At 39.8% G+C, this 27,895-nt stretch overlaps 1 protein-coding gene across 1 annotated transcript in view; it reads left to right on the top strand.

Moving 5' to 3' along the window:
- The window catches only part of LOC127651488 (TOX high mobility group box family member 3-like), a 98,722-nt gene that overhangs the window by 66,938 nt on the left and 3,889 nt on the right, over positions 1–27,895 (top strand). Inside the window, exons 4-6 of the mRNA XM_052137374.1 lie at positions 24,662–24,925; positions 25,057–25,284; positions 25,609–25,689. Coding sequence (XP_051993334.1) covers positions 24,662–24,925; positions 25,057–25,284; positions 25,609–25,689 — 573 coding nt within the window. The remainder of the gene's footprint in view (positions 1–24,661; positions 24,926–25,056; positions 25,285–25,608; positions 25,690–27,895) is intronic.

The following is a 27,895-nucleotide window of genomic DNA, read 5'->3' on the forward strand; positions in this document are numbered from 1 at the left end:
AGATCTTTGTCCCCATGTGCACTTGCAAACTGTAGTCTGGATTTTTTATGGCAGTTTTGGAGCAGTAATCCTGAATTAATCTTCGGTAAAAGTTTGCAAACCTCAGGAAGCGCTGAAGATCTTTGACAGCCTTAGGAACTGGCCACGATTTCACAGCTTCAACCTTTCCTTGGTCCATCTGGATTCCTTGCGGACTCATGTTGTATCCCAGAAACTGAACAGGACTCAAATGGAAAGAGTGTTTTACGGCCTTGAGGAACAACTGAAACTTGCTCAGATGCTCTAGCACCAGGGCCACTTGCTGATGCTGAGAACACATTTACTCTTGTGCATAACAGAACATTGCTGGAGTGAACAGCAGTAATAGAGCTCACCGGGTGGCATGAGGGTCTCACAGGGCATAGCTATGAAGTGTCCCCAATTGCCACAATATAAACAATTTATTAGTGAATCTCTGGTTGCTCTCTGCTGGGGCGAGGTGATAGGGGTCAAGTTGCATAGGCTCTGGGTTCGGTTCTAGAGGGTGATTACCAGACTGGTGGAGAACAGGAGGAAATTGTTACAAAAATAAGCGAATCATCTTAAGGAGACACTGGTACGAAAAGTGTCGTAATACAAAGTTTCACTAGCCTCAGAATAGTATTCAAAACAGATTTAAATGCAACAAGAATTTTAAAAAACAAAAAATGTTTACGTGACTGGTTAAGTGCTCTTGGAAAAGATGTGTTTTTAGCCGTTTTTTGAAGACAGAGAGCGAGTCAGCTTCACGGATGGAGTTGGGAAGGTCATTCCACCAACGTGTGATGATGAAACTGAAAGTCCGGGAAAGTGTTTTGTTGCCTCTTTGTGTTGGTACAACAAGGCGACATTCCTTAACCGACCGCAGGCTTCTGGTGGGCGTGTAGTTCTGCATAAATGATTTTAGGTATGCTGGAGCAGACCCAGTGACTGTTTTGTATGCCAGCATCAGAGACTTGAATATAATACGTGCATCAACCGGCAGCCAGTGGAGAGAGACAAAGAGTGGTGTAACATGTGCTCTCTTTGGTTCATTAAAGACCAGACGTGCTGCTGCATTCTGGATCATTTGCAGAGGTCTAACTGCACATGCAGGAAGGCCTGCAATGAGAGTTACAGTTGTCCAGTCTAGTTATAACAAGTGACTGAACAAGCAGTTGTGTGGCATGTTCAGAGAAGTATTATTTTCCTGATATTGTAGAGTGTAAATCTACATGATCTTGCATATTTCGAGCTTGTTATCGATGGTTACCCCTAGATTTCTGACCGTTTTGGAAGGCGATACTATAGTTGAACCCAGCTGCACAGAGATGTTGTGTTCAATAGCAGGGTTGGCTGGAAAGTAGAGTTCGGTCTTGGCTGGGCTGAGTTGCAGGTGGTGTTCCTTCATCCAGGCCGAGATATCTGCCAGACAGGCAGCGATTCGAGAAGTCACTGTGGTGTCGTTGTGCTGAAAAGACAAGTAGAGTTGCGTGTCGTCAGTGTAGCAGTGGTAAGAGAAATCATGTGACTGAATGATGGGTCCCAGTGATGAGTTTATGGAGAAGAGAAGTGGCCCAAGTACTAATCCCTGAGGTACCTCAGTAAGTAACTGATGTGGCTTGGATACCTCACCTCTCCAGGCTACCTTGAAGGACCCATCTGAGAGATAGGAGGCCAACCAGTCAAGCACAGTTCCTCTGATGCCCAGAGTAGAGAGGGTGGAGAGAAGGATCTGATGGTTGACTGTGTTAAAGGCTGCAGAAAGGTCCAGTCAAATTAGAACGGATGACCTGGATTCAGCTTTTGCCTGTCTCAGCGACTCTGTGATAGACAGCAGGGCAGTTTCGGGGGAGTGTCCACTTTTGAAGCCTGACTGATTGCCTATCTCTCACAGAACAAGTTGCTGGATGACAGAAATCTGATTGAAAACTGCCCTTTCAAGTGTTTTTGCCATGAACTGGATGAGGGAGACTGGTCTGTAGTGTTCTGTCCGTGTGGGGTTAAGTACAGGTTTTTTCAGCAGTGGAGTTACTCGAGCCTGCTTAAATGTAGTGGGAAACGTGCCTGCAAGTAGAAATGGTGTTAATTATGTGTGTAAGTGCAGGTAGGATGGATGGAGAGATGGCCTGGAGAAGGTGTGATGGAATGGGGTCAAGGGAACAGGAGGCGGGGTGGTTGGAGAGGTGGAGTTTAGAGACCTAAACTCAGTCAAAAGAGACAACATAGAGAAAAAATGGTTGCATAAAGGAGCCAGGTGTTTGACAGGGTGTGGTGCTGTGAATTTATTGCTGATGTTTGGAACCTTATATGTAAAAAATGTGGCGAATATATCTGCTGTCAGTGATGTGTCAGGTGGTGGAGGGGGGGAGGACAGAGAAGTGTGTTGAATGTTCTAAACAAGCTACAAGTGTCTGGAGCTGTTGATCTTGGTCTGGTAATTGGAGGTTTTTGCAGCTTTAACGTTATCTGAATAAGTTGCAAGCAGAACCTGATATTTACCTAGATCTGCTGGATCTTTCAATTTCCACCATCTCCTCTCAGCTGCTCTGAGATCAGTCTGATGTTCATGAAGAACGTCAGACAGCCAGGGGCTGGGTGGTGTAGTAGGTGCTGGTCTAGAGGAGAGAGGACAGATGATGGTCTAGACAAGTTGTTAAACTAGAGTTAAATGTGTCTGTGGCAGTGTGAGAGGGAATGTAGGTTACGGTGAAAGGAAACCAATGGTGGGAGTCGTTTTAATATAGATGGGAGAATCATGTTGAATTGAACAAAGTAGTGATCAGAGACATGTACAGGTGCAACAAGAATATTTGAGGTGGTACGGTTACTTGTATAAATGGTAAAAGCTGGTTGCCCGATCTGCGAGTTGCTGTGTAGTCTTTCCAATTCAAATGAGGCCAGAAGAGTATTCAGTTCTACGGCCTGGGGTTTGTCTTGGTTTTATGTTGAAATCGCCAAGAACCACAAGTTGCCTGCCATCCTTTGGCAAGGAGGACAGCAGGACATCAAACTCCTCAAGAAAGCTTGTCAGCTGACCTGGAGAGCAATAGATGACAACATGTATTTTTGTGGGATGCATTGTAGTAACGGCATGGAATTCAAAAGATGTATCATTACATAGTGAAGCCTGTGGTGAAAAAGTCCAGTTATTATGAATGAGAAAGCCTGTTCCCCCACCCTTATGTCAAGGGGTGTGAGAGAAGGAGAAGTTGTTGGAGAGAGCAGCAGTTCCAGAGTTCCACGGAGAACGAGAGCAGAGCAGGTGCTGAAGTGCAAAGTGGCCGTAGGTTGTGTGGGTTGCTTTTGGTCTTGCAACTGTATCTTGTGAACGGTCTATAACAGATAACAGGGATGTGATTGAAGGCATGTGTTATTCATGTAAGGTATGGCGGAGGATCAGTGGCTTAGCAGATTCACGAACAAACAAGAACTTACTGTTAAAAACTCCCCTAATTACTGAAATAGCGCCAACCAGTCTCCACAAGCACAATAAATGTATTGACAAAGAGACAATGAACTATTGACAGAGAACCGCATGTGACATCCACATGCTCATCACGTGCTTATCGTGTGGACAGGAAGGGGGAAACTTTGAACGTAAAAATGTGTGTGTGTGTTTTTCAGTTAAACACAGAACTGCATATTGCTAATGAAATACGTGTAATCCCTGTATGTTGTGTATTTCTGAGGTATATCAAACTCGTTAGAACTGATTCGTTGTGTGTTTTAAACTCTGAGGCCTCATATTTAATAGCCTCAGAGTGTATATTCCCTTTTTAAGTGTACTAAACACACGTTTCTTGGAATCAAATTAAACCTTATGATTTGTCCGAGCTAAATTCGAATATAAGATCTCTGTAGAATGATATTACGCGATGTTTTACTATCTTTTGAGTCATTCAGCCCAAAATCTCTTACTGTCATAAACATGCAAATGAGCCTTGACAAAGGAACTCTCTCATGCCCAGAGTAAAGGAGACTTTTACGACCTCCAAAGGAATGTTCAGAGAAGTGCTGACCCTCACTTCATTCTCTTACTGAGAAAGAGAAATGAACCCTGTTAATCCTATATATATATTCTATATATCCATGTGATAAATTCATTGACATGTATCTAATGTTCCATCTCATAATTTTCCTAAATGTTGTTTGATCTGTGTTTTCTTTCAAACTCTAATGGGTTAATGTTTCAGACTTTGCATACTATGGTTAACCGAAATCATATGTGTGGCATATTTGGTCTCTATAACTTGGTATTTTGAAGATCGAAATGACTGTGTACATGATATGTCGATAACAACAACATATTAGTATTACAAGTATATTTCCTAGTTTCTTTCTTGCTCATGCAATGAGAAATGTGAGAACAAAGAGCAATAAACCAAATTCCCGCCTGGAACCCAAACCCTTCTCATTGGTCGAGCCAATGAGAGGTGGAACATGTTTTCTAAGGTTATAAATGCTCTTAGCTCTCGTCTCTTAGCCCTCTCTTAGCTCTCTCGCTCTTGCTTCCTGACACTCCTGTTTTCTGGTCCTCTGAGCCTTGTGCTCTCTCACTCTCTTGCTGAATGATGCTGAACTAGAAGGCCCCAAGGACTCCCAAGCGTGCGCCAGGCTACGGCCTTGTCTCTGACTCCCACTGGTTCTCTCTCTCTCATCAAGACAACATCAAAGATCAACTCAAGCCATCAACAAATTGCATCAGGACAGTTTAATTCAAATGGGACATGCAAGTATCAAACTTAGTCTCATTATTTGATACATTAAGTATCCTTAACCCCTTTCTAAAAAGGGCGTGTCAGAACTAATATGATGGTTTGCTCAGGCTGTTGATCTGCTGAACTTCAAACAATGCTATAACTTCTTGCCTTCCTGTATTCTGCTTCAGCCCTCTTTCCCTTGGTAAACTGTATGAATGTATGTATATATATGTTAGAGTAGTTTAAATGTTTAGTCTAGTTAATAAAGTCTTGTTCATGTCACATGTAAAGTTGTCTGTGTCTCAAGCTCATATCTAAAGTCACTAATCATAGATTTTGACTACTTGCTCTTAATACGTAGTAAGAAAGACATTTCCCATGCCCCGGAAATGTACCTTTCTATTAATTAATTAATTAATAACCAATATTGAGTGTTCACGGGATGAACCGAGCATTTGGTTGTAATGTTAATGTAGCTACATCACGTTAACCCGATTAACTGATCCAAATATTCATGATCGATTATAACAAGTTATGATTGATTATTAATATTTCATAGAGCTGATTCGCTACATTCATGAACTAGACATGTTAATATGTAGAAGTCAAAATAATAAGAGAGAAATCACGTAGGCGTTCCTCAAGTGCCCATAGGGAAACGCTGAGACTGTATCTCTAGAACAAGCTGGCACTGCAGGATAAAACCACTACAATCTCCCATGGATCTGGAGTATGGAGCAGGGTTCACCATTGTACTGGCTTGAGGAGAAAGAGGAGGAGGCTCTGGTGCAGGAGGCATGGCTGGCTGTGTAGGTTCAGGCGTGTGGAGAAGGGCTGCCCGGAGTCAACGGATCATCTTCCACACTGGCGGGAACTTCCCCTGGGTTCAGATTCCTACGGTCTAGCCTTTCTGTAACGACATCAACACGGGAGCTGTGATGCTGGAGTTTATTTGAAGTGAACTCAGGAAAAACAGGCAAGTAGATTATACAGAATGTCACAGGACAATTGTGGTGATCCATAATGGGTAACAATAGTTGGCACTCACCAAAACAGGGAACCTCAGCATCAAGCTGGCATAAAAGGGGAGTATCTTCATGTAACACAGGAGCAGGAAATCATTAGAGAGCTTCAGCTAAATGCAGAGTTAACAAAGTCACATATCCAGTAATCACACATAGAGGTCGACCGATTAATCGGCCGGCCGATTTTTAGCATTTTTAACATAATCGGCATCGGCCAATATCCAAGTATATCAAGCCGATTATTAGGCAGGCGCATCTGTGGGCAGCCTAGTGTTATTGTGGAACACGTGTTCGATGCACGCTGCCCCTAGAGTCATTTTCCAGCAGAGAGAGCAGACCTCATCCAGTGCCTAAGGAAGGAGCTAAGCTCCTTGGAGGAAATGGTAAGGATTAAATTTGTATAACTTATTTATATTTAATTAAAAAATTTTGATATGTTACTGCCAACTTCGAGAAAAATGCGACATGACGTTCGGCTACTTTGGATATTGATAGCGTAGTTGAAGTTGCATTATCACAGCAGAAGGGTTGCTATCATGTCACAATAAGTAAGCAAGAATTTTGCAATTACAGACAGTGAATCTGAGACTATTATTTGTTCTGTTTGTGTGTCTTATATTTGAGAGGGTTGTCACTCAATGCAGAGAAATAAGTAATAAAAAATATATCAACGCGCTATAAGCTATTGAAGGACTGGCTTTGGTAAGCTCGGACGTTATCGGTTCTGCTGTCGGTACTGGAGAAATTAAGAAAATACATTTATTATTGCTAAAGAGAAAGTTATTTTATCTCGGTAGCCATTTCTATGTATAATAACATGAAACCATTTGTCTGTGATGCAATTTAGCTATTTGCAGTCGGAGAGAGAGAGAGAGATCTCGCGCACAGCGAGCAGAACAAGAGCCCTGCTTAATGAGTGACGGAACTAAACATTCAAACGTAGCCTGATAGTAGTCTGATTTTATTTTAGATTTTGCCTTCCAAAGATTATAAAAAGAATATTTATACATAAGCCGCATTCTGTCTAGCACAACTTCCTTCCCTTCACAGCGGTGCAGTGACATTTCTCCCTAAAACTCAAACTTAACGTCAGTATCAGCAAAATGTAAAATGCAGTCTAGCTACTGTTGCTAAATTGCGGGACGCGTTTAATAATAAAAAGATCGCAAGAGAAACCGTTCCCAAGGCGGCGCGCGCTCCGAAACAGACCACAACGAGACAAGCAAAGTGTAGGCTACTTTGAGTTTCATGTGCGCGTCTAAACGATCAACTACACACAAAAATATGTCAAAACGACCGGCTTGGAGATTCACTTAAACACAGTTTATGTCTTAAATGGATGTAGTTATGGAAATAGTTGGGAGAAAATATGCTGCATCAGGAGCCTATTAGACTCGGTCTTAAAGGGGAAGCATCCTAATAAACATGCCGACGATTGAGCCATTACTGCGAATCAAACAACAAAAGGCAAAGAGAAAATCACTTACAGCTCTTGAATGAATAACTTCTGCATTAGTAAGCATTAATCTATCTATCTATGATAAACTATGCAGTGTTATTTTACAATTGATTACTTTATTAGATTTCTTTTTAGACCACACTTGAACAGTAATGTTAGTAGACCTTTAAATATTTGATAAATATTTGGCTGTGGCAGGGTGGAGGGCGGGGCCGGGTCGTGATCCTACACACCCGGTCCCGTATTAAGCTAAGTATGCCTCCGTCAGGGATTAAGGTCGACTGCAGGGGATCGTGCGGACATGTCCGTCATGTGTGTGTTTGTGTCTTCTTTTAAGTTTATCATTAAACTATTATTTATATTGAAAAGCCAGTTCTCGCCTCCTCCTTTCCATTGATCCCTTTCCATTGGTATTGCGTCATGTTTACTTGGATAGACAAATGAAGACTGTAACTGGTTAAAAAACCCATTGTTACTTGAATATAACTGTGCATGTAAACCTACAGACTGATAGCAGAGACTTAAGAGACAGCAGTCCTGCTAAGACACAATGTTTCTAGTTAAATACACTCAGATTTAGATTAATATATTTGTTCTTTTAACTTGCATCGCTTTGATGACTAATATATGAGATAAAATGAAGGTCTAGGCAATCATTCGCTCCATAACAGTCATGCTTTACGATCAAGCTTTTATGGCTGTTAATTCAGATAGAGAAATGGCTCCTAAATGCCACCGACATGGATTCACTGAAGAGGAAGCATTGAAAATGCCATGGCCAGGCAAGATATATGAAAAACCATTACTATAGAAATGAAATCGCTGTCAAAGAAATTTGAATACATAAAAGGATACAAAGTGACATTAGCCGGCAGATGATGTGCAGCAGGATTTTGATGTTTTCCCCCAAAGAGTTTTCATAAATATTGCAGAGTTTAACACTGCACCAGCATTTCATTGCAGCAGTCTTTTAACTTTCATTTCATGGTCAGTTAAGCTCTTATGCATCTGGAAGAAAAACGGAACCTTGACACAATTACAATACAGACAGTTCTCACTGCACTGAGTAGGAATCAGATTTGATTCTCCAACATTATTCCTCTTTACCAGCTATTTCTGTGGACACTGCTTCGAATTGTGTGGAGACTATATTAGGAGAATGAGGGCACCCTGCTCTGTGCCTGGTGGCATTGTTACCGTCCCTCTGATTCATCTCTAACGCTTATCACTCATTGTCCTCCTGAAACACTCTTAGTCTCTCTCCTCTTAATGGAATTGATCTCAGTTTGTCCTGCTCTCTGGGACTGGTACAGACAGTGCTGTGCGTTTAAGTCAATGCCTCACATTTATGAAGGACTCTTTAAGGGCTAGCAGAAGTTAGCATTGTAACCTCTAACATTGTCCTTCGGTGATTTTGATGTATTTTGTGATTTGTGGTTTTATATCTAATGCAGACGGACAGACCAAGAAGGACAATTCAGGATCAAATTGATGTAATATTTCAGATAGATGGCCAGCAAGGGCATGAACCAAATATGTATGTCCCATGAATCTACACAGTCTCCTCAAAAAATTATAGATGCTACAACATTCCAATTTAATTTATAATTATGTGCTGTGGTAGAGGAACTAAATCTGATCATTCTACGATCCTCCTGTTAGAGATAAAACAGAACAGCGTACCTGTGCTAGTTTAATCTGCCTTTCGTGTTTCTGCATTTGTGCCAGCTATTGCTCTAATTTATCCCCTCTAATGATGCGTGCATGTCAGGCGAAATTAGCTGCAGATGCTGCTAGCCAAACCCAACTCTGTAAAATCCATTCCTCCCCTGTGAAGAAATCTGGCAGGATCTTGAATGTGAAGTCATTATTTATTTGATCTGTTCCCTTAACAAGCTCCTGCATACATTGCATCTGGAAAGTATTCACAGCGCTTCACTTTCCCCGCATTTTGTTATGTTACAGCCTTATTCCAAAATGGATTCAATTCATTATTTTCCTCAAAATTCTACAAACAATACCCCATAATGACAACGTGAAAGAAGTTTGTTTGAAATCTTTGCAAATTTAAAAAAAAAAAAAAAAAAAACACATATACATAAGTATTCACAGCCTTTGCTCAATACTTTGTTGAAGTACTTTTGGCACCAATTACAGCCTCAAGTCTTTTTATGTATGTTGCTACAAGCTTGGCACACCAATTTTTGGGCAGTTTCTCCCATTCTTCTTTGCAGAACCTCTCAAGCTCCATCAGGTTGGATGGGGAGCGTCGGTGCACAGCCATTTTCAGATCTCTCCATAGATGTTCACTCAGGTTCAAGTCTGGGCTTTGGCTGGGCCACTCAAAGACATTCACAGCGTTGTCCCGTAGCCACTCCTTTGTTATCTTGGCTGTGTGCTTGGGGTCGTTGTCCTGTTCGAAGATGAACCTTCGCCCCAGTCTGAGGTACAGAGGCTCTGGAGCAGGATTTCATCAATCTCTGTACATTGCTGCATTCATCTTTCCCTCGATCCTGACTAGTCTTCCAGTTCCTGCCGCTGAAAAACATCCCCACAGCATGATGCTGCCTCCACCATGCTTCACTGTAGGGATGGTACTGGCCAGGTGATGAGTGGTGCCTGGTTTCCTCCAGAAATGACGCTTGCCTTTCAGGCCAAAGAGTTCAATATTTGTTTAATCAGAACAGAACATTTTGTTTCTCATGGTCTGAGAGTCCTTCAGGTGCCTTTTGGCAAACTCCAGGCAGGCTGTCATGTGCCTTTTACTAAGGAGTGGCTTCCATTTGGCCACTCTTCCATACAGGCCTGATTGGTGGAGTGCTGCAGAGATGGTTGTTCTTCTGGAAGTTTTCTCCTCTCGCCACAGAGAAATGCTGGAGCTCTGTCAGAGTGACCATCGGGTTCCTGGTCACCTCCCTGACTAAGGCCCTTCTCCCGATCGCTCAGTTTGTCCAGGCGGCCAGCTCTAGGAAGTGTCCTGGTGGTTCCAAACTTCTTCCATTTACAGATGATGGATGCCACTGTGCTCATTGGGACCTTAACGTTTTCTGTACCCTTCCCCATATCTGTGCCTCAATGCAATCTTGTCTTGGAGGTCTACAGACAATTCCTTGGACCTCATGGCTTGGTTTGTACTCTGACATGCACTGTTAACTGTGGGACCTTATATAGACATGTGTGTGCCTTTCCAAATCATGTCCAGTCAACTGAATTTACCACAGGTAGACTCCAATCAAGTTGTAGAAACATCTCAAGGATGATCAGTGGAAACAGGATGCACCTGAGCTCAATTTTGAGTGTCATGGAAAAGGCTGTGAATAGTTATGTACATGTGATTTATTTTTTATTTTAAAATTGTAATAAATTTGCAGATTTCAAACAAATGTCATTCACGTTGTCATTATGGGGTATTGTTTGTAGAATTTTGAGAAAAACAATTAATTTAATCAATTTTGGAATAAGGCTGTAACATAACAAAATGTGGAAAAAGTGAATTGCTTTGAATGCTTTCTGAATGCACTGTATCTTTCTCATTGGAGTCTGGTTCTGACTGGGTCTTAGTGCAGACCTGTGCAGTCTGCACAGGCCTTAAAATTAAACTCAAACCCAGCCCATACCCAAGACCATGTGGTCTTGCAATATTATCACCCTACCTGATCCCATGAGATTATAAAACTGAACCCGAAATCGCATACTATCTATTTTCTTCTCCTAGCAAGTACTGTTGCTGTAGGCTATATTTTAAGCATATAGGCAACATTCGTATCAGTATTGAAACATACAGTTTTAACAAGGCACAGCAGCCCCTCAGTACACTAGAGCAGAATGAAAAAAAAAGCATTGACACCATATATTTTCTGAAACTTCACTTGTTGCAACAATCTGGAGGAACAATCTGTAATAATATGAAACAATGCAATAGTCCCCTCTATGCAGCCTGAACTTGTTCATAATGTTGAATCTTTGTGATACCTGCATTAAAAAAAATCTAGACGCAGGCACAACGAATGAAACAGAACGCAGGTGTTTTGACATGCGTTTTTGAAAATTTGAAGCTATTTTTAACTTGACATTGTGTTTAAAATAGGCCGGCCCTGCATAAGACTCAGAAGAAAAAGCAAGACGCGGTGCAAATGTTCAAGACATTCGTCCAGCCTGTTTAAACAATAGGAAAACAGAACAGATGCATGCAAAAACACGTTTGGTGTGAATGGCCCCTTACTCCTTCGTTTTTGCATGTCTGTGAGTGAGAGCGCGTGCACGAACCAAGATCAGTAAGCCTGTTCATTAATTGAAAACCAGAACCCGAAGTCTTCTTGAAAAACTGACCCAAACCCCAATCAAAGATTTGGGGAAGTTTACCCCAATGTTCCCTTTAATTTTTGTTCTTGCTGAACATATCCTATTTCTGTTGTGCAGAACTTTTTGCCACCTGAGCAGGATTCTATATTGTTGGTACCAATACCAGTGAATTTTTACAATTATTAGATATTTCAAAAGATATTTGAAATTTCAATACCACAGTAAAAATGGATAATATGCTATTGAACACTCTGGCATGTTTCCTTAGTGTTTCTCAATTAAGCATGGTTAAATGTTTTTAATTCAGGTAAATAGTCAAAATATTAAAGAGTATAAAGGAAACTAAGGGCAAAGAAGGCTAATAAAAAACAAATAATTTGCAGTCAGTGGCTTTCTTTTAAATTTTGTTGTTTGATTAATATTATCAACATAATATAGACAGTGGCTGATATATTAGCCTGAATTAGTGCATTTACAATGCAACATATTTTGACACATACCTGATTTGTTGCATCTGTATGCATTCACGTAAGACAAAAGTGGATATTTATGTTTATCACTCGTGGGTCGGGCATTGAACAGCATTATAACCACTTGGTCTTGCAGCCGCATATCCGCATTAATCAATAGCACTCGCACCTTGTGGTAAATGTGGTTATATTAATTATTATTATTATTATTATACTTTATTGTCCCATTCCTGGGAAATTTGTCTTGGACCACATGACACGGCCAGTGCACAACATCAATCACACACAACACAATGCATACAACAACATGCAATAATAAGCAGTAACACATTTCTATGAATTATATATATATATATATATATATAAAAAAAAAAAAAAAAAACTAACAGCATACTACATCAATTAAAAAAAATCTCTATTTAAAATTTTGATCGCAGTTGGAACAAAAGAGTTTTTATAATGATTAGACTTGCACATCAAGACCCTGAATCTTCTCCCTGATGGTAGCAATTTAAAATACTTGTATAAAATATGTGTATCATCAGAGACAATTCTTTTAGCTTGCCTTGAAATAGATGCCTCGTACAGTTCTGGTATGGTTTGTTTTTCCTCCCACCCTATGATTTTTTGAGCTGAATGCACCAGTCGTGCTAGTTTTGATTTAGATTGAACAGTCAGATTTCCATACCATGCAGTAATACAGTATCTAATTAAGTTTTCAAAAACAGACTGATAAAATAGAAACAAAATCCTCTGGTTTACTCCAAACATTGTTAACCTTCGCAGGGAAGTATAGCCTCTGCTGCAGTCTGGAACAAAGATTGTCGATGTGAGAAGACCAGCATAGTAGATTGTCCATATAAACTCCTAAGTATTTATATGAAGAAACCTGTTCAATAATATCACCATGTATTATTACAGGGCTATGGTCTCCCAGAGACCTAGGATCAAAAATCATTTCAACAGTCTTCCTTTCATTTAAAACCAAAGAATTAGTGTCACACCAGCTGACAAATCTGTCAACAACAGAGAAATACTGCAAGGGATTTGTAGTCTTGTTCAGTAAGCTCAATATTGCTGTGTCGTCAGAGAATTTGATGAAAAATGTATCATCCTGACTAATTAAAGAGTAAAGAGTTGATTCATGACTCAATAACGTGTATTTCCACTTTTATTTCACACAAGATTTCACTCAAAGCTTCAGCTTCTTACTAAAAAAAAATATTTACATTCATATGGACTCCCAAACACCTTTGAGACTTCAAGCTGTGTGCAGGTGTTTTTTCCATCTGCGCGGGAGACATTTTTTAAGTGTCCGACCATGCACACATGCAACTTAGAAGGAACGGTGCCCCTGACCCTTCCCTTTTTTTCAATAGGATGGCATCTTTCTTGAGACAGTGGGCTTGGATGGAAAAGCTACAACAACAATTTAAACACTGTTAATGTCTTTGCATTTATGATCTACATATATGTGATGCACAGCAATACAATGCATTATTCAATGCATTATTTATTGATATATTCTTTTTTTTTTTTTTTAAAGATCAGGAATTAATGAACAATTGAACACATAGATAAATGGAGTTGACAGATAATTATATCAGGTAGTTAAATACAGCTAAATAAAAAATAATAGAATGGTGGCTCATTGAATGGCTACTGGCAGTGCATGTTTACCTATTTGTACAGAGCAGATGTTGGTGGGATTGCAGAGCACACTGCAATGGTTTAGCTTGTCTTTAAAACATGATTCCTCACAAAATGACAAGGCTCTGACTGCTGTGTCTGTGAATAAAATGGAAAATATGACCAGTGTTGCAGAACCCCCCAACACCAAACACACACACACACTTTCCCCTCTTTCCCCCATTCTTTTCTTTGCACCTTTCTGTTATCTTATCTCCAAGCTGAGTAGTTGTGACATCAGTTGTACATCAATCTCTGAAAGTGGATTTTTCTTTTTTTCGCCTCCTTTTTTTCTACCAGACAGCCATTGTGACTTATTGGGCCAGTAAGAAATGAAAGATATTCATGCAGGCATGCAATACTTGTAATGAAGTCTCAGCCTGACCTTCTGTGTGATTGATTCTGTAATTTGGTTTCCTCAGCCAGTACTCGAAATGAAATGAAATCACGTTGAACAAGTTTTAAATACCCATGGTGCAATGGGAGAGTTGGGAGGGAGGGAAAAGGAAAGGAGATGAGATGAGAATAAAATGGAGGAGAGAAGAGAAGAGGGGAAGGACTGAAAACTGTCATCATTTACTCACTCTCATAAAGTTCCAAAACCATAAGAATTTTTTCTCCATTGAATACAAAGGAGATGTTAGGAAGAATGATTGCCTCAGTCACCATTCACTTTTATTAAATAGGGGAAAAAATACAATGAAAGTGAAAAGTGACTAAGGATTTGGAACAAAATAATGGTTAGTAAATTATGAAATAATTTAATTTTTTGGGTGTGGCATTGGATGGACGTTTTGGACATTTTTTAAGGGGTTCAAAAGGTTTGTGGTGCCTTGAGCATGGGTAGTATATGAGCTACATGGAACAGGAGAATGTATGTGTGTTTTGTAGATGGAGTGAGAGAGAGAGAGAGAGAGAGAGAGTAGGTGGATGTGATGTAGAAGTAGAAAACAATTTATCTACCATGGTCTCTGCAAGCATTAAACATTTTTTTTACCATTTTTCTTATTTTTTTCTTGAGCAGCCAGTTATGTAGTTACCCATAAATGGTAGAAAAATAAAGCAATATGTTTTTTTTAGGGTTCCAATGCAGCTGGGAATATGTGCAGGGGGTTGATAAACTATCCATAATAGAGCTGACCTTTTCATACTGGCCAAAGTTGTAAGATTCATCATCATAATTACCATATAGATGATTTTACTCCTTTTTCTGTTATGGAACATTTCCAAGAGCTCTGGGGAAAGATTGAGTTGAAATTTAACTTGTTAACGTTCTTTTCAGCATGGAACAGCTCATACCAACTGCTTTTAATAAACTTTCCAATTCCATTCCCACCCCCCACCAGATCCTGAGGCTGGTATCTTAAAGAGCAGGCCCCAGACTGTAAGCCTTTGACACGGCATCTTCAGATTCTCATCCCTGATTGTCTGAAAGCAGTATTGGTTATGTTATGGTTATGAACATATGGTGGTAAAATTGGTATTTTTTTTAAAGGGTATTTTGTTGACTCTTTAGTTGCGGTTACTGCTTTTAATGAAAGAGGTGATGATACCGTTTGAGGCAGAACCAAACTGTCATCTGATTCATTGTGTTGGACAAGTGACTTGACAGTTTGGTCAAAATATACTTTTAGCAGCCTAGAATGTTGGAAGCTTTTGTGCCCATTAATATCTTGAATATCAAACTTTTAATGTATGTTTGGAAATTAAGATATGAGGGGGGAAAAAATAATTGTTGCTGGAATACAGTCAACGGTGATTAGGTGATAGGCTGATTGCATTTGCACAAGCACATACAAACACACAAAGTAGAGGATAGGGCACATCTGGCCTCTGTGCTCTTCAGATAAGAAGTTATTTACAGATTTATGAAGACTATCAAAGGCATCTGTGTAGATGTGAGCTGTGTGTCAGCAGACAATGTTCCAATCAAAATGCAAAAGGAGGGGTGTAGAGCGGGGGACATAAATAAACAGATCGGATACTGACTCACGTAGTCTACCAGCTAAACTACTCTGACAGCACAAATCACATTTCTTTCATTGCCTACAAAGGCTGTTATTAGCAAAAACTGCCTGCTATTCATGCTGGTTTAGTCTGAATGTTCCATTCACTCCACTTTCTTTTCGATGCACTGATTTGTGTGCTATGAATAAATATCTATTTTATAAACAAAAACATGTGGTGTTTGATCACACATTTTCATGTCTGGAATTGGGAAGATAACGTTGTCAAATCATGCTTCAAGATAAATTGCAGCCTATTTTTCATAATTCTCTATGGGAATTATTTTTTACATCTGTTCGGCTTTGTGCACAGTGATCAAAGTGCTAAAACTGAAGACCACTTCCAGGACCTCATTCGCCAAAGCAGTCAGTACGTGCAGAAACATTTTGACTGAAGAAAAAAAAATCTAAAGAGTAAGTGGGTATTCACATGGGGAAGAGCCGGAACATAGACTATGAAAGACTTTGATGATAAATATGAGCTCACAAAGGCTGTGATACATCTCTGTGATTCTTCGCTCTTTGCATTAATGACAGATTGAAAATGTTTAAGTGATGTTAGTGAGGCATTGGTAGCTGTTAGTTGAGTAGTCCTGCCAGGACTGTTTTGAAGTGTTAGACACATATGGTCTTGGCTAATGAACACAGTAGACAGGTCTGATACAAAGACTATGACTGGCTCTGTCACTGCCCTCTTGTTCTAATGATGGAACTGAAAGGAGAATTAACCTAGCACAAATGCAAAAATAATATGTAATTCATGTAATCCATAAAATATATGTAATTCACAGTTATTAATTTGTTTGATTATTTCATTTATTCATTTTATACTGTACGCTTTCCAGTTTACTTAATTTATCCTTTGGAAATGCAGTGTTATGCTGCTTTAAAAAACCTAACAGATATTGTTTTGCAAAATGTGTTTTTTGATTAGGCACGGATTCAATATAAAGCTGTATTCGCCCAGGGAATTAAAAAGAGAGAATGTAATCTGTGTTAGGGAAGGTGTTAGAATTAGGGCTGGAAATTGCCACAGACATCCCAGTTCAATATTACAATGATATTTCCTAGTCGATTCGATATGTATTGTGATTCTGTAAGTATTGCGATTTGATGTTTTGATATATAAACTTTATAAAAAGTCATTTTCTCAGAAATATATATCTGTTGTGTAACCCTTGTTCCGGAACGAGTTGCTGCGCTTTGCTAAGCGCTTTTGGGAACAATCCTGCATTGTGACCAGCTGTGAATATGTGTGTAACACATCAATGAACATTGACCGGAATTTATAGCCTGGGCTGGTGAGATCATTAGATGCACCTGTGGCCAGGCTATAAATAGACGCGTCACCAGCGTGTCGTCGGTTGTCGTCGGATACCCGAGACGTTCCCTTTACAAAAAGCTTCACTATGATGCTGCACTTTGCTAAGCGCTTTTGGGAATGCAATACCCACGCCGCCGCACTGGGGCTGTCCAGACCCCACTTGTGAAGTGTGCTCAAAAGAACGCGAGAGGTCTCAGACATGAGCTTGAGATGTCGACTCAAGGGCGTAAGAGCCTGGAGTAGCATAAACATCTAAACCATAAAATTTGACGAATGTGTGCGGAGAGGACCAGCCTGCCGCATCACAAACTTGTTCAGACGTGAGCTTGAGATGTCGACTCAAGGACGTAAGAGTCCGGAGTAGCAAAAACAACTAAACCATAAAATTTGACGAATGTGTGCAGAGAGGACCAGCCTGCCGCATCACAACCTTGTTCAGACGTGAGCTTGAGATGTCGACTCAAGGAAGTAAGAGTCCGGAGTAGCAAAAACATCTAACCCATAAAGTTCAATGAACGTGTGCGGTGAGGACCAGCCTGCTGCATCACAAACTTGTTAAGGCATGAGCTTGAGTTTATATCCCTGGATGCCCGTATAGAGTGGGACCCAAGGTAAGAAACCGGGGTCTGAACCACATAGCAAGGGAACAAAGCACGCGGCACGTAACCCTTATTAGCCCTAGGAGACTGGCCCTTGGATGAAATTCCCTGGCTTTTAGCCACAGCTGAAATGGTCTCATATGGAGCAGGCCCAAAGGGATCACCCTGGACGCAGACGCCATGAGACCTAGTATTTGTTGATACTGGTGAACAGTACAACCTTGACCTAGCCTGAGTTTGCTCAGGGTGTTCTGAATGGATGTGATACGAGCGGAAGACAACTGTGCCCGCATCGTAATCGAATTCCATATAACCCCCAGAGAGGTTATTCCCCGGGTGGGAGAGAGGACGCTCTTTGACGTTGAGTCTCAGACCCGGAGAAACCAGATGAGGTAAGACAATATCCCTGTGTTGAACTGCCAGTTCTTGGAGCTGCGCTAAGATCAGACAGTTGTCTATGTAATTCAGAATGCGGATGCCCTGGAGTCGCAAAGGAGCCAGAGCTGCATCCATGCACTTCGTGAATGTGCGGGGTGATAGGGCTAGGCCGAATGGAAGAACCCGATACTGGAAGGCTTCATCCCCGAAAGCGAACCTCAGGAACTTCCTGTGCTGTGGCAGAATTCCAACATGGAAATATGCATCCATGAGATCGATCATGATCAGCCAGTCGTTAATGTTGGATCTGAGACACGACCGTCTTGACAGTTAGCATCTTGAACTTGAACACCCTGACCAAGCGGTTCAAGCCTCAAAGATCTAAAATCAGACGTTTCTTTCTTTTAGAAATCACGACCCTGAGGTCCTGCTTCGGGGGCTGCTGAGGGAGACGAGCCTGTCCCCAGTCTTTACGAGCCTAGCAGAGTCGCTCTGCCCCCCTGAGTGCGGCAAGGAAAAAACTGCCCAAAGGCTTCCTCGTGGCTTTTTGCCTCCTGGAATCTGGAGATAACCGTAGTTATGGCGTCTCCGAAGAGATCTGTCTTATAGTTTGGGGGGGGGGGGGGGTCTCTTGTTCGCATGGCCAGTCTAGCTTTAGTCTTTCCACAGCCCGAGTAACCACCTTGAGTAATTTCTCAGCCGCTTTATTATAGTGCGTGAAATGTACAGAGGTTCAGCGCCCCCCTCGTGAAACTAAGAGGCACCGAGGCACGCTTCAGATTACGAGAAGGATCCGCTGGATCTGGGGAGAGAGCGAGCGATAGGGACGGACCCGCCTCTCGCTCTTCAGCCAAATATATGCGATATATATATATATATATATATATATATATATATATATATATATATATATATATATATTAGTTTTGTTCAATCCTTCACATTTTAATTGCACTTTTCCAGGTTCATTTGAAAGTTTAGTTAAAATAAATAAAAAATAAAGTTCAAAGTTTGAAATCAAGGTGACTTGCTTTATTGTGTAGGCTTATCCCTAACCCTGCTTAAAGAAAACTACCCCATAGTACCATCTAGCGTCCAACTAGTCGCAATACCGGTGTTTGAACGTGACCGACCGACCAATCAAAACTTGATCGACCAAGACTGTTCTCATCAACTAACATTTGGTCAACTATTAGGGTGGCAGCTCTACTAATTTTGATATTTTAGAATATAAAATATAACATTGATTACCATAGGCTAATACTATTTTCATATTGATAATTTAGCAAAATACAAGTGGCTAAAGTGTAAACTTGTTCAAGAACTGTTGGTGGGTCTGTACTGAATTATTACACACATGGCAATTCTTCTGTAGTCCAAATGTCAATGCATGTTATTTGCATATGCATCCTGAAGTCTTGGCTCCTGTGCAGTGTTCAATTAGACAAAAACATTCTTACAAACTGTGCCCAGATGACTGAGAAAAAAGCGAGAACTCACAATTCACTCACGTGAGACACGATAGGGCTTGGTTCAGAAATGAACTTCAGAACAAAAAAGCAATGCGCATCGCCAGGATTTCTTTCGTCTGTTCTTCAAGATATAATCAGGTGTGTTTCTTAAAGCACTCATCTTCATGTCTAGCGGCATTTCTTGTCGACAGTGGTGGGTAAATGTGCGAAATTACCCATCACTGTACATGAATACCCTGCTGTTAGATTATAAATACTGTGGGGATGTGACATGTAGTTTAAGGCATCCAACAATTTGATAAGCCTTTTTACAACTAAACTATTTATTAATGAAGTGTCAGACAGAATCTGCAGAATGACACCTGACAAATACTCTCCACAACATCTCAAATAAACATATGGGTTATGCATAATAACAGGAATATTGATCACAGCAGAGGATTTTCATGTCCAATAGTGAACAAGCAGCACTTTGATGGCTGTAGTAGCACTGCATTAAAGGACTTAAAGAATTAATGTCTCAGAGAGAAAACCTTGTTAATGTGGAACTTTGCACTAATATAACTTCCTATATGTATCTATTAATCATTGTAGCATTAAGATAAACATGCATTTTTTATTAAATAGAAAAAATAAATGTATTTTTCTTCAGGGAGACGATTTTAAAATCGTTTGGCTCAACGATCGCGATTTTATGGAATATTGTACTAAGGGAGAGGGTTTAGCAGGGCTGGCCAATAAGGCCAGGTGCACAGCTTTATGATGTGTTGACACATACAGATATTGAGTTTGAGTCTCTGAATACCAGATGGTGAGAAAGAGTTGATGTAGTAAGAACTTGACTGAAAAATGAACAAAGGCAATCAAATTAACTCTTGGGTTTTCTCTGTTTGAGTTGATTTTTCACTCTAATCTGGTTGCTTTTAGAGTCTGGCAACTGCTTTCATTTCACTCCCTGTTCAGTCAATGCAAAACACTTCAGGCCCCTGCATTTCCCTGCATTTCCCACCCCCTTAATACATAAAACACCACCCGCAAATCATCATGTAAAAACATCATACAAGATATGCAAAACCATGTAAAGACCACATGATCTAATATTCAGAAGTTGATGACAAAAAAAGAGCTTAACAAGTTTATTAAATCTCACCATTTACCAATGATTCATTATACAGAGATACAGTGCATCTGGAATGTATTCACAGTGCTTCACTTTTTCTACATTTTGTTATGTTACAGCCTTATTCCAAAATGGATTAAATTAATTATTTTCCTCTAAATTCTACAAACAATACCCCATAATGACAATGCGAAAGCAGTTTGTTTAAAATCTTTGCAAATTTATAAAAAAATAAAAAACGAAAAAAAATCACATGTACATAAGTATTCACAGCCTTTGCCATGACATTCAAAATTTAGCTCAGGTGCATCCTGTTTCCACTGATCTTCCTTGAGATGTTTCTACAACTTTATTGGAGTCCACATGTGGTAAATTCAGTTGATTGGACATGATTTGGGAAGGCACACACCTGTCTATATAAGGTCCCACAGTTAACAGTGCATGTCAGAGTACAAACCTAGCCATGAAAAGGAATTGTCTGTAGACCTCCGAGACAGGATTGCATCCAGGCACAGATCTGGGGAAGTGTACAGAAATGTTTTTGCAACATCGAAGGTCCCAATGAACACAGTGGCCTCCATCATCCGTAAATGGAAGAAGTTTGGGACTTGGGCCAGTTGCATAAAACTGTTTTAGACTAGTCTTACTAGTTAGTCGTCTAAAATGTTGGTCTTAATTTTTTCAGTCAGTTGCATAAAAACTTAGATCAGTCTAATTAAAGACCAAAATGTAAGACAGCACACCTCAGGCTAACTTTTGTTTACATTCCATTTTGCCATTGAAAATAACTGTCAGCTGAGCCAGTGGGGGCTGAAAGGGGCTTGAGTTGAGACTTGGTTGAAGACTTTGACTTCAAAAATGGTAACAAAATGTTGTGTTTTTAATTATTTGGATTAAATCACTAAATGTGTTCATTAAAATACATTTTGAAGCATTGTAGTCCGCTAATAAGCAAATGTATTGCGTCTTTAGCTAGTCAAACTAATTGTTAGATGCAGTCTTAAGTTAATGGCTATGTTTATGCAACCGGCCCCAGGACTCTTCCTAGAGCTGGCCGCCTGGCCAAATTGAGCGATCGGGGGAGAAGGGCCTTAGTCAGGGAGGTGACCAAGAACCCGATGATCACTCTGACAGAGATCCAGCGTTTCTCTGTGTAGAGAGGAGAAGCTTCCAGAAGAACAACCATCACTGCAGCACTCCACCAATCAGGCCTGTATGGTAGAGTGGCCAAATGGAAGCCACTCCTCAGTAAAAGGCACATGACAGCCTGCCTGGAATTTGCCAAAAGGCACCTGAAGGACTCTCAGACCATGAGAAACAAAATTCTCTAGTTTGAAAAAAACTAAGATTGAACTCTTTGGCCTGAATGGCAAGCATCATATCTGGAGGAAACCAGGCACTGCTCATCACTTGGCCAATACCATCCCTACAGTGAAGCATGGTGGAGGCAGCATCATGCTGTTTGGAAGTTTTTCAGCGGCAGGAACTGGGAGACTTGTCAGGATCGAGGGAAAGATGAATGCAGCAATGTACAGAGACATCCTTGATGAAATCCTGCTCCAGAGTGCTCTGGACCTCAGACTGGGGCGAAGGTTCATCTTCCAACAGGACAATGACCCTAAGCACACAGCCAAGATAACAAAGGAGTGGCTACGGGACAACGCTGTGAATGTCCTTGAGTGGCCCAGCCAGAGACCAGACTTGAACCCAATTGAACATCTCTGGAGAGATCTGAAAATGGCTGTGCACCGACGCTCCTTATCCAACCTGATAGAGCTTGAGAGGTCCTGCAAAGAAGAATGTGAGAAACTGCTCAAAAATAGGTGTGCCAAGCTTGTAGCATCATACACAAAAAGACTTGAGGCTGTAATTGGTGCCAAAGGTGCCTCAACAATGTATTGAGCAAAGGCTGTGAATACTTATGTACATGTGATTTTTATTTTATTTTTTTTTTAAATACATTTGCAAAGATTTCAAAAGAAACTTCTTTCATGTTGTCATTATGAGGTATTGTTTGTAGAATTTTGAGGAAAATAATGAATATAATCCATTTTGGAATAAGGTTGTAACATAACAAAATGTGGGAAAAGTGAAGCACTGTGAATACTTTCCGGATTCCCTCTATTTGCTAATTGGAGGTGATATATGAGGCTTGCCATCTTTGATAGATTTCCATCACCAAACATGAGCAGTATGTTGTGGCTACATCAACAGTTCAGTGTAGGCTGCTACAACTTTGAGAGTGAGCACTGAAAATAATGGGACTTTTATTTGGTCACCATAGAAATGTGGACTTAATGGAACAGTTATTATGATATGAAAAGGCTTTTTGTGTCCTCTGAGTATCACCTCTTCGGTATCTTGGTTTAAAAGGGTCAATCTCACTGCAGTTTTTAATAAGTTTAACATTCTTACTAGAGGTCAAACAAGTTTTAGCAGATTAATCATCACCAGAAGTTGGCCAATAGTCAGTTATCTGCAAAAATCAACGAGGCCAGTTTGCCGATAGTTTTTTATTTTTTAAATAGGCAGCATTGGAGGGCTTTTAGAGTATTTTGCATTGGAGTATTGTACCGATATTAATTTGTTATCGGCTTTCTTCTAGCATTTTAGTTATCGTTATCTGCAAAATCCAATATTGATTGACATGTATTTCTTACTAAAATCTGACTTTTTTGATACTCACAGCTAGGGATGTCCCGATACCACTTTTTCCACTTCCGATCCGATTCCGATAACGGAAATCTCAGTCTTGGCCGATACCGATCCCGATCCAATACCAGTGTTGTTTTTTTGCATAATCAGTTTATAATATCTTTACAGTATTGTGTGGAAATAATTGGGTGTACTCTTTAATATGTAAAGAAACACAAACCTTTAACTTCACATAATTTCAAAATAAATGTATAGCTTATTAAGAAACACTTTATTATTAACTAGCATAGCCTACTGGATACTGGCACTCCCCGAGTTCTGATTACACGCACCTGCATATCATTAGTGGCTAATCAATGACTGCATAAATACCCCGCTTTCTCACCCGCGCGCACACTCTCTCTCTCTCTCTCTCTCTCTCTCTCTCTCTCTCTCTCTCTCTCTCTCTCTCTCTCTCTCTCTCTCTCTCTCTCTCTCTCTCTCTCACTTTCACTTTCACACTCTGTGCCTGTTCTCATCGATAGTAGAAAGTTCTGGAGTCTCAGAAATACTATGTCAAACATGTGTCTTCATTATTGCCTGCAAGTATCATAAAATTGTTGTAAGTTATCTCTTTCATCGTGTCTATACACTGTCTGGATATTACTTACCTGCTGTTTGCCACTCTGCTTAACTGGATTTACAATGTTTACATCACCGTTTCAATCCTCTGCTCAATAAACCCTGCAGAGTTCATATCTCTGCTGTGAGTCTCTCCATGACAGCTTTAACTTTTAAACCCTCACACTTTTTATTCACAGTTTAATTCGCTTCTTATTTAAATTCTGGTTAAATGCACCTCCAGTGCCGTTCTAAGTCCATATTATAAGTGAACCGAACTGCTGAGCATCTACATCTGAGATGTTCGTTTGTAGCGCTCAAATATTGTGCACGTGTGAAGGCTATAAATAGCCGCACGTGTGTGTGTAAACCGAAGCACCATTCACTAACGGGCTGAAGCTGCGCGTGCATTTATATGTTTACTTATTAAACACAGCCTATTGCAATTCACAGAGCTATCACGTGTCTTCAAGTGGCTTTGAATAAAATGCACGAGTCATATGAACTGCTTTAATGGTGTTTTAACAGTTCTTTTATGTCATTTTTTAAGCTTGACAGTAACGAACATGACTAACACAGAGTATCGGATTTGGGTTGGGCTCGTCAGACCGATACCCGATCCGTCTAAAAACGTCAGTATCGAAGCCGATACCGATCTAGGTATCGGATCGGGACATTCCTACTCACAGCTGGAACTCACCAAACTTTTTTATCCTTGTCATGACAAAATCCATGTATCACAAAAATGTCAGTTTGTATGAATGATAACTAGTTGATCTGTTTCGGATTGTAGTAGTATTATATACATTAAAAATATGAGAGTTAAGTTTGACTCATAAGTATTTATCTGTTTGTTCTGAAGGGCGTTGGTCAGACCCACCTGCGTCAGTACCCTCCAAACCCCACCATGGTTATGCGCTCCATCATTAGTATGCACAACCCCAATGGTATGATGTCGCAAAACCAGCTTACAACCATCAACCAGTCACAGATCAACACACAGCTTGGGCTTAATATGACTGGATCAAACATAGCTCACACATCCCCATCTCCACCCACCAGCAAATCGGCCACGCCCTCTCCCTCCAGCTCTATTAATGAAGATGATCAAGAGGAAGGAAACAGGGTGAGTTTTTTGCAATGTTTGCCATTTATAATTATTTTTAAATAAAAATCAAATGGACATCCCATGTGCGATATTAGGCACAAGTATAATTGTTCAGTAGTTTTAAAAATAAACTTCCCTCTTCCGGCCAGGTAATTGGTGAAAAGCGCCCTGCCCCCGATACTGGTAAGAAGCCAAAGACACCCAAGAAAAAGAAGAAGAAGGATCCCAATGAGCCCCAGAAACCAGTTTCTGCATACGCTCTGTTCTTCAGAGATACCCAGGCAGCCATTAAAGGCCAGAACCCAAATGCTACATTTGGAGAGGTGTCCAAGATTGTAGCTTCTATGTGGGATGGACTGGGAGAGGAGCAGAAACAGGTAACAAACTGCTGTCCAGTTTAATATTTGGACCTTGTTTCGATGCAATGAGTGTTCTGTAAAAAGAGCAGTCTGTTACAGAGCATAAGTTGTCTTCTTGCTTGAGCTTGTATAACGTGTTCTTAATTTCTACTCTTGATTTTGCTCTGAATGTTTCATGTGACGTGTTGTAACAGACTGCTTGATATTTTCACCCTTCTTTAGTTTTGTTATTACCGGCTGAGATGTAGCCTGCAGGCTCTCCCTGTTGTGAGAAGCATGCTTGCCAGTCAATGTTCCGCTAATTACCAGTTTATCACACCTCATGTATTCTGTTCTCTGCAGGTTTACAAAAGCAAAACAGAAGCAGCAAAGAAGGAGTACCTAAAAGCTCTAGCAGCATACCGTGCAAGTCTTGTTTCAAAGGTGATTTATTTTTCTGTTTGTAAATATCTCCTCTATTACCTTCCTCTCTTTCTTTCCTCATTTCAGTCTACCTCTCACTCTATTTCCTTATTCTCTCCTTTCATCCTGTTTTCTGTTGTATTTCTGTTTACCAGTATCTGTTAATGATTCGGCTCTCTTTGAGGCTGGTTAGCTTTCACCTTCAGTTTTTAACCACTTTTAAAAGATAAGACCTTCTGCAGAGCTAAATTTACAATGAAAGCAATAAATGTACAGCTGAAAAGAGATTGAGGAGCAGTTAATTTCTCTGTAACTCAACTAATTTTGTCTGTGTGTATTAGTTAACATATACTGATTTCCTAAAATTGCATTTTTAAAAACCATTTGGAAAGACTGCATTCAGATGCATTTTTAATTTAGATTAGACAAAAATCTATTAATCATTGCAGCATTAAGATAAACGTGCATTTCTTTTTTTAATTAAATACAAAATAGATTTTTTTCTCCAGGGAGAATATTTTGATTTGTGACAGATTCTATTTTTTGTCCCCAGTCCTAGTTAGAATATTGTATTAGCAGGGCTGGCCAATAAGGCCAGGTGCACAGCTTTATGATGTGTTGACACATACAGATATTGAGTTTGAGTCTCTGAGTATCAGATGGTGAGAAAGAGTTGATGTATTAAGAACTTGACTGAAAAATGAACAAAGGCGATCAAATTAACTCTTGGTTTTCTCTGTTTGAGTTGATTTTTCACTCTAATCTGGTTGCTGTTAGAGTCTGGCAACTGCTTTCATTTCACTCCCTGTTCATTCAATGCAAAACACTTCAGGCCCCTGCATTTCCCACCCACTCAATGCATAAAACACCACCCACACACAAATCATCATGTAAAAACACCATGCAAGGTATGCAAAACCATGTAAATATGGCATGATCTAATATTCAGAAGTTGATAGCGAAAAAGAGCATTACAGGTTTATTAAATCTCACCCTTAAGTTTGCATAGACAATGGAACGTACAATATTGACATATTGACATATTGACAGCATGTAAACGTCATCATTTTACGTATTGACACCTATAGAAATGTACAAATGTTTTCGTTTAATGTTTGAATGGATTAATATTGAATAATGCATAGAATTAATCAGTTAATTACATTTAATTTATAATCTATTAGATTAGTTAAATGCCATCACATTTATTTAATGCAGATGACATTATGTGTCATTTTAATGGTTTCATTAAGTTCTGTGTGATTTCTGCAGCCTTATACAACATTTTAAAAGATTATATCACTTTAACCAAGACTAAACTTTAAAATGTTAAAATGAATATAAACTGTAATCGTTTAATTGTTTATTAAACATTTTATTTTTGTTTGCTATAGGACACAAAATAAAATTAAATTAAATAACAAAAAGCACCATAAAACAATATTAAAATTAATCCATAATTATTTAGTTATAATCCAAATCTTCATGCTGCTTTCTGTGAAGAACAGATCCAAACTCAAGCTTACTCCATCCGCCGTCACTCCCGCTGTAACGGTCAACCTGCGTTGGTTTCGTTATCAAAATTCAATAACTGCTGCTTCAAGCATTATGACCAGCGGTTTTACAGAAGTGATGTTGAATGCTCATTGGCTCTCAGGTGTCTCGTGACCATTTGCAACAGCCGTATTCTTCAATGTATATGTTTGAATGAGGTATCACAGCGGTGTTCTGGAGTGCATCAGGAGAAGATTTACAGCTATTCATAATTTTAATTCTACTCTCTACCTCACACAATGCTATTGTATGCAGTCAGGGAGCACATAAGATGCAGCGAGATGCCCTTTGGACTACTTTTGTAATGAATTTTGCAATTTTTCTGAATAAATTATTGTGATTAAATTGATCTGCCTGTTATGTGTTTTATATGCTTAACAAATGGTTGTGGTTTAGGAGTAGGTTTAGGAGTAGGTGTGGCATAAGCGGCTGTAAAATATACTGTATATATATAAATGAATATATTTTAACAAACATTATTGCTACTGTACATTAAACTACTTGTTACATGTTTTTATATTGTTGAAATGTGGTTATGCTTAGAGGTAGGTGTAGGGTTAAGGGATCTAAAAGCTACATTAATGAGATCAGGCTGAATATATGAGGCTTGCCATCTTTGATAGATTTCCATCACCAAACATGAGCAGTATGTTGTGCCTACATCAAAAGTCCA

This window comes from Xyrauchen texanus, chromosome 1, assembly GCF_025860055.1.
Source record: "Xyrauchen texanus isolate HMW12.3.18 chromosome 1, RBS_HiC_50CHRs, whole genome shotgun sequence".
Classification (NCBI taxonomy): Eukaryota; Metazoa; Chordata; class Actinopteri; order Cypriniformes; family Catostomidae; genus Xyrauchen; species Xyrauchen texanus.